This window comes from Prionailurus viverrinus, chromosome D1 (assembly GCF_022837055.1).
Source record: "Prionailurus viverrinus isolate Anna chromosome D1, UM_Priviv_1.0, whole genome shotgun sequence".
Classification (NCBI taxonomy): Eukaryota; Metazoa; Chordata; class Mammalia; order Carnivora; family Felidae; genus Prionailurus; species Prionailurus viverrinus.
In genome coordinates, this window is record NC_062570.1 from 100,470,671 (window position 1) to 100,478,409 (window position 7,739).

Below are 7,739 nucleotides of genomic sequence, written 5' to 3' on the forward strand. Positions count from 1 at the left end.
TAGGTATTGCATTGAATATATAGATTGCTTTGGGTAGTATCAACATTTTAACGATATTTGTTCTTCCTATCCAGAAGCATGAAATATTTTTCCATTTTTTTGTGTTTCCTTTAATTTCTTTCATAAGATTTCTATAGTTTTCAGTGTATAGATTTTTCACCTCTTTGGTTTTGTTTATTCCTAGGTATTTTATGGGTTTTGGTGCAATTGTAAATGGGATCGATTCCTTGATTTCTCTTTCTGTTTCTTCATTATTGGTGTATAGAAATGCAACCAATCTCTGTGTATTGATTTTATATCCTTCAACTTTGCTGAATGCATGGATCAGTTCTAGCAGTTTTTTTGGGGGAATCTTTTGGGTTTTCCGTATAAAGTATCATGTCATCTGTGAAGGGAGAAAATTTGACTTCCTCCTTGCTGATTTGGATGCCTTTTATTCCTTTGTTTGTCTGATTGCTGAGGCTAAGACGTCCAGTACTATGTTGAATGACAGTGGCAAGAGTGGACATCCTTGTTGTGTTCCTGACCTTAGGGGAAAAGCTGTCAGTTTTTCCCCTGTGAGGATGATAATAGTGGTGGGTCTTTCATATATAGCTTTTATGATCTTAAGGTATGATCCTTCTATCCCTACTTTCTTGAGGGTTTTTATCAAGAAAGGATGCTGTATTTTGTCAAATGCTTTCTCTGCATCTATTGAGAGGATCGTGTGGTTCTTATCCTTTCTTTTATTGATATGATGTATCACATTGTTTTGCAGATATTGAACCAGCCCTGCATCCCAGGAATAAATCCCACTTGTCAATGGTGAATAATTATTTTAATGTATTGTTGGATCCGGTTAGCTAGTATCTTGTTGAGGATTTTTGCATCCATGTTCATCAGGGAAATTGGTCTGTAGTTCTCCTTTTTAGTGGGATCTTTGGTTTTGGAATCAAGGTAATGCTGGCTTCACAGAATGAGTTTGGAAGTTTTCCTTCCATTTCTATTTTTTGGAACAGCTTCAAAAGAATAGGTGTTAACTCTTCTTTAAATGTCCATCTGGCCCTGGACTCTTGTTTTTTGGGAGATTTTTGATTACTAATTTGATTTTATTTTTACTGTTTACGGGTCTGTTCAAATTTTCTATTTCTTCTTGTTTCAGTTTTGGTAGTTTATATGTTTCTAGGAATTTGTCCAATTCTTCCAGACTGCCTAATTTATTTGCATGTACTTGCTCATAATATTCTCTTACTATTGTTTGTATTTCTGCAGTGTTGGTTGTGATCTCCCCTCTTTAATTCTTGATTATATTTATTTGGGTCCTTTCCATTTTCTTTTTGACCAAACTGGCTAGGGGGTTTATCAATTTTGTTAATTCTTTCAAAGAACCAGATCCTGTTTTCATTGATCTGTTCTATTGTTCTTTTGATTTTGATTGCCTTGATTTCTGTTCTAATCTTTATTATTTCCTGTCTTCTGCTGGTTTTGGGTTTTATTTGCTGTTCTTTTCCCAGGTCTTTAAGGTGTAAAGTTAAGTTGTGTATCTGAGACCTTTTTTCCTTGTTTAGGAAGGCCTGGATTGCTATGTTCTTCCTTCTTATTTTTAAAAAAAATTTTTTTTTTTCAACGTTTATTTATTTTTGGGACAGAGAGAGACAGAGCATGAACGGGGGAGGGTCAGAGAGAGAGGGAGACACAGAATCGGAAACAGGCTCCAGGCTCTGAGCCATCAGCCCAGAGCCTGACGCGGGGCTCGAACTCACGGACCGCGAGATCGTGACCTGGCTGAAGTCGGACGCTTAACCGACTGCGCCACCCAGGTGCCCCTGTTCTTCCTTCTTATGACTGCCTCCCAGAGGTTTGGGGTGTCGTGTTTTCATTTTCATTAACTTCCATGTACTTTTTAATTTACTCTTTAACTTCTTGGTTAGCCTATTTTTTCTTTAGTAGGATGGTCTTTAGTCTCCAGGTATTTGTTGTCTTTACAAATTTTTTCTTGTGGTTGATTTCGAGTTTCATAGCATTGTGGTCTCAAAATATGCATAATATGATCTCGATCATTTTGTATTTGTTGAGGGCTGATTTGTGTCCCAGTATGGGATCTATTCTGGAGAACGTTCTGCGTGCATTTGAAAAGAATGTGTATTGTGCTGCTTTAGGATGAAATGTTCTGAATATATCTGTTAAGTCCATCCAGTACAGTGTGTCATTCAAAGCCATCGTTTCCTTGCTGATTTTCTGTCTGTTGCTGTAAGTGGGATGTTGAAATCCCCTACTATTATGGTATTATTACCAATGAGTTTCTGTATGTTGGTGATTAATTGATTGATATATTTGGGTGTTCAAGTTTGGGACATAAATGTTTACAATTATTAGATCTTCTTGGTGGATAGACCCCTTAATTATGATATAATTCCCTTCTTCGTCTTTTGTTACAGTCCTGATTTTAAAATCTAGATTGTCTGATATAAGTATGACAAATCTGGCTTTCTTTTAGCTACCATTAGCATAATCCCCATACTTTCTCCATCCCCATACTTTCATGCTGAAGGTGTCTGTAGGTCTAAAATGTGTCTGTTGTAAACAGCATATAGATGGATCTTGTTTTCTTTCTTTCTTTTTTTTTGGTATTTTTATTTGATTTATTTTTTTAGTTTACATCCAAGTTAATTAGCTTATAGTGCAGCAATGATTTCAGGAGTATATTCCTTAATGCCCCTTACCCATTTATCCCATCCCCCCTCCCACAGCCCCTCCAGTAATCCTCTATTTGTTTTCCATATTTAAGAGTCTCTTATGTTTGTTCTCATCCTGTTTTTATATTATTTTTGCTTCCCTCCCCTTATGTTTATCTGTTTTGTATCTTAAAGTCCTCATATGAGTGAAGTCATATGATATTTGTCTTTCTCTGATTAATTTCGCTTAGCATAATACCCTCTAGATGGATCTTGTTTTCCTATCCATTATATTACCCTGTTTCTTTTGATTGTAGCATTTAGTTCATTGATGTTTAGAGTGAGCCATGAAAGATATGAATTTAGCACCAGGGTGGCTTATAGAGTTGAAGTTTCTGGTGGTGTTCTCTGGTCCTTTCTAGTCTTTGTTGCTTTTGGTCTTTTGGTTTTGTTCCATCTTTTCTTCCCTCAGAGAGTCCCCCTTAAAATTTCTTGCAGGGCTGGTTTAGTGGTCACAAACTCCTTTAGTTTTTGTTTGTCTGGAAAACTCTTTATCTCTCCTTCTATTTTGAATGACAGCTTTGCTGGATAAAGAATTCTTGGCTGCATATTTTTCCTCTTCAGCACATTGAATATATCCTGTCACTTCTTTCTGGCTTGCCAAGTTTCTGTGGATAGGTCTGCTGTGAATCTGATCTGTTTTCCCATATAGGTTAAGGACTTTTTTTCCCCTTGCTGCTTTCATAATTCTTTCCTTGCCTGAGTTTTTGTGAAGTTGACTTTGATATGCCTTGGTTGTGGTCAGTTTTTGTTGAATCTAATGCGAGTTCTCTGTGCTTCCTGGATTTTGATGTCTGTGTCTTTCCCCAGGTTAGGAAAGTTTTCTGCTATCATTTGCTCACATAGCCCTTCTACCCCTTTTTCTCCCTCTTCATCTTCTGGGGCCCCTATGATTCGGATGTTGTTCTTTTTTAATGAGTCATTGAGTTCTCTAATTCTTATATTGTGCTCTTTTGCCTTAGTTTCCATCTTTTTTTTCTGCTTCATTATTCTCCTAATTTGTCCTCTATAGTGCTGATTTGCTGCTCTGCTTCATCCAGCCTTGTCACCATGGCATCCATTCACAATTGCATCTCGGTTATAGCAATTTTACTTTCATCTTGACTAGATTTTATTTCTTATATCGCTGCAGAAGGGGATTCTATGCTTTTTTCACCCGAGCTAGTATTCTTATTATCAGGCTTCTAAATTCTGGTTCAGACATCTTGCTTGTATCTTTGTTGATTAAGTCCCTGGCTGTCATTTCTTCCTGTTCTTTCTTTTGGGGTGAATTCCTTCATTTCGTCATTTTGGAGGAAGAAAAAGAATTAATAAAATTAAAAAAAAATTAAAATTAAAAACAACACAAAAAATCAAATACAACTTTGATTCTAGGTCCTAGGCATGCTTTGGTTGAAGCTTGGTAGAATATAGAAAAAAGAGAAAGAAAAGAAAAGGAAAAAAAAAAAAAGGAAAACATTTGATAATTTAAAAAGATGAATACAATAAAATAGAATAAAATTAAATGATGAAAGTAAAATAGAATAAAAAAGATTTACAAAAGTAAAAAATATAGTGGAAACAAAAATCTTTTTTATAAAAACAGAAAAAAATACATTTTTTCTCTTTCTATATTCAGGATTAATAAAAAGTAAAAAAAGTTGAATAGATGGACCAGCAAACAGAATGAAATATGGTTGAAATTATGTCATTTCCCCTAGAAATAAAACAATGAAGCACTTTATAGTCCATAAACTAAGCGGGTAGAGAGACTTGTGCTGTTCTTCTAGAGTGTGGTTGGTGAAGTTGAATGGGGCTTGGTGTAATGGCTCCATTCTCTACTTGATGGCACTGCTTAGCTTACTGGGGTTGATCACTGTGGCCCTGTTGTGTACTTGTGTATGTGCATGCATGGGAGAGGTGAAAATGGCATCTCAGCTACCCAGTCTCTAGTATCAGAACTCTCTGCTCTTACCCACTGGCAATTGTGCACCCCTCCTTTATCTCTGGCTTCCATCCACTCCTTGCTTCCACACTGCCTGCAACTAAGCCATCAGCCTGCCAGGCAGCACCTCCTTCCCGAGTTTTATCTTAGATGGGGCTGTGTTTCCAAACCCCTCACTTCTCAGGATCCTGCAGCTTTGACCTGCTCACATCCTCTGGGGGAGGGTCTTGCCAAGCAATGGCTAGGTGCCAGCTTGCCCCAGGAACGTTTGAGTGACTGCACTGGTACAGATGCCCAGAGACTGCCACCCCACCCCAGGAAAAAGTTCATGGGATCATGTAGCAGCAGTGTTTCAGGGATTATGTTAAATCACAACACACATCTGGCGACAGGCTTCATTGGCTTTTAATTTCCGTGTTCGCACACCAGCAAACATGGCTGTTATCTGAGGTCTGCTGAGACCTTTGCCTGTTGGGAACAGCCACAGCCTCTACCAAATGTCCTCTCAGCAGGTGAACTGCCTCTCCCCATGTGGCCTGAGGACCCCTTGGCCCATGCTGTCTGCTCCTGGGGATTTGCCCTTCCCACCAGAGCTCTTCCAGGTATCAAGCTGCAGAGTTTCAGACTCTGTGCTCCTCTGTTTATAGAGTCTTAATGGTATTTAAACCTTCTCCTTTCTCCTTTCTCTTTTCTCCCTTTCTTGTTAAGTCCCTTATGGGTGCTTCCACTCCTTCTCTTACTCTCCATCTGCTTTCAGGGTGAGTGCTTTTCCTATACTGCTCCCCACCCCCGCCCTCTCTCCTTATTCTCTCTGCAAGCAAAAATAGCTCCCTATTCTCCATAGCTTCTCTCTCCCCCAGTTTACCTCTCCTTGTTGTGTACCTGCCAAGTTCAAGTTGTGCAGAATGTCGTGTTACTCCTCAGATCAATTTTCTAGGTGTGCAAGATGGTTTGGTATTGATCTAGCTGCATTTCAGGGACAAGAGAAGCAAAAAACTTCCATGCTCCTCTGCCATCTTGGCCCCTCCCCTCAAACAGGTCCAGTGTTAGAATCATTTAGACCTGAAAACAGTTTTCTGATTCCCTGGATTGTCAAAACTTTCTTATATCACATAATTTGTGTTCTTGCAGAGCTAACAATTTTTTTTTGTGCTCAGAGAAGCCATGGGAACCAAGAACAACGTGACTGAATTTGTGTTGTTCGGCCTTTTCCAGAGCAGGGAGATGCAGTATGTGTGCTTCGTGGTCTTCTCCCTCTTCCATGTACTATCTTGGGGAACCTTCTGGTCATCATCACCATCAATGCAAGCAAGACCCTGAATTTCTTCCTCATGTATTTCTTCCTCAGCCACCTCTCTTTTGCCGACATGTGCTATCCATCTGCTACCACACCCAAGATGATCGCAGACACTTTTGTGGAGCGTAAGACCATCTCCTTCAATGGCTGCATGACCCAGCTCTTTTCTGCCCACTTCTTTGGTGGCACTGAGATATTCCTCCTCACAGCCATGGCCTATGACCGCTATGTGGCCATCTGTAGACCCCTGCACTACACAACCATCATGGGTCAGTGGAAGTGTGGCTTGCTGGCCGGGGCCTCCTGGGTGGCTGGCTTCCTGCATTCCATCCTACAGACACTCCTGACAGTCCAGCTGCCCTTTTGTGGGCCCAATGAGATTGACAACTTCTTCTGTGATGTTCATCCCTTGCTGAAGCTGGCCTGTGCAGACACCTATGTGGTGGGGCTCATTGTGGTGGCCAACAGTGGCATGATCTCTTTGGTGTCCTTTATCATCCTTATCATCTCCTATGTGGTCATCTTGTTGAACCTGAGACGCCAGTCATCTGAGGGCCGGCGCAAGGCTCTGTCCACATGTGGCTCACACATCATCACGGTCATTTTGGTCCTCGTGCCCCCAATGTTCATGTACATTCGTCCCTCCACCACCCTGGCTGCTGACAAACTTGTCATCCTCTTTAACATCGTCATGCCACCTTTGCTGAACCCTCTGATCTACACGTTGAGGAATAATGAGGTGAAAAATGCCATGAGGAAACTGTTTAGGGTACAAGGGAGTACAGGGGAGAAGTGACAGTCCAGGGAATCTCATTAAGCCTGGAACTTGGGACACTTCCCATCTTGTAGCATCTCCAATTTAATGCTTGTAATGACAACTGTGTAATAATAATAATCCCACATATTCCTTCAACCTTTCATTCATTAAGTATTTATTGTCTGCAGTCAGTGAGGCATTGGGGATACGAATAAAAGTAAGATGTAACCTCTACCCCACAAGAGGATCACAGTCCAGGAGGCTCTTAGTGATACCGAAGGGCTCTTTCAGGAAACCTGTGAGGTCTATAATTGAGGGAACCTCCAGGAAGGCTGAGTAGCTCATCTACAACCATGGAGAATACTACTACATAATTCCTTTATTGTGGCTAACATAGTGCTCAATGACATTTATTCTCTCATGACCTCCAAGTCACTTTATTTGTGGTCCTTCATTTCATGCTCTCAGCCGGCAGATGAATAAATAAGTGTAGAGAGGTTATAGGATTGACCCCAAGTCACCAAATAGACCCTGAGCCAGGTGGAGACCAGAATGTAGGTCCCCTAAGTCCACTTTCAGGGCACTCCTCACCTCAGAACATCTTGACAAAGACCGTGTGAAAATTAATACAGGGGGTCCTCACTGAAATGGAGTCAGGAGGCCAGCAGGGGGAGCACTCATGCCCTATCACCACGGTCTTCAAAAGCAGAGTCCACAGGAAAAGAGGACGTTAGAAGGCCATACAGCTTTACTGTCCCTGCAGGAGGAAGAAAGTCCGCTCTGCTCCAGGCAGCAGCCCAACAAATGAGAGACAGTCACAGCTCAGCCAATGAAAAGACACTATGCTGAGAACTCCCAGTTTACTCCAATGAATTTTGTGTTTAGAACAGCCACTGCCCCCCAAACCTCCCCTTCCTCTATAAAAGAGTGTTCCTTTCCTTAATTTCAGGGATTTATCTGTGGTTTCCCATGGTTATCTAATTCTGGGTTGCAGTTCTGTGCTATTCCCCTTTAAACCGGTTTTTGCTGGTAAGATAATGGGCAGTT

General features: G+C 40.8%; 1 protein-coding gene across 1 annotated transcript; it reads left to right on the forward strand.

Moving 5' to 3' along the window:
• The first annotated feature begins 5,802 nt into the window (after positions 1-5,802).
• Positions 5,803-6,731, forward strand: LOC125146597 (olfactory receptor 4S1-like). The gene is given in 2 exon segments (XM_047823296.1): positions 5,803-5,902; positions 5,905-6,731. Coding segments are annotated over 2 exon segments (927 nt in total).
• Positions 6,732-7,739: the final 1,008 nt, after the last annotated feature.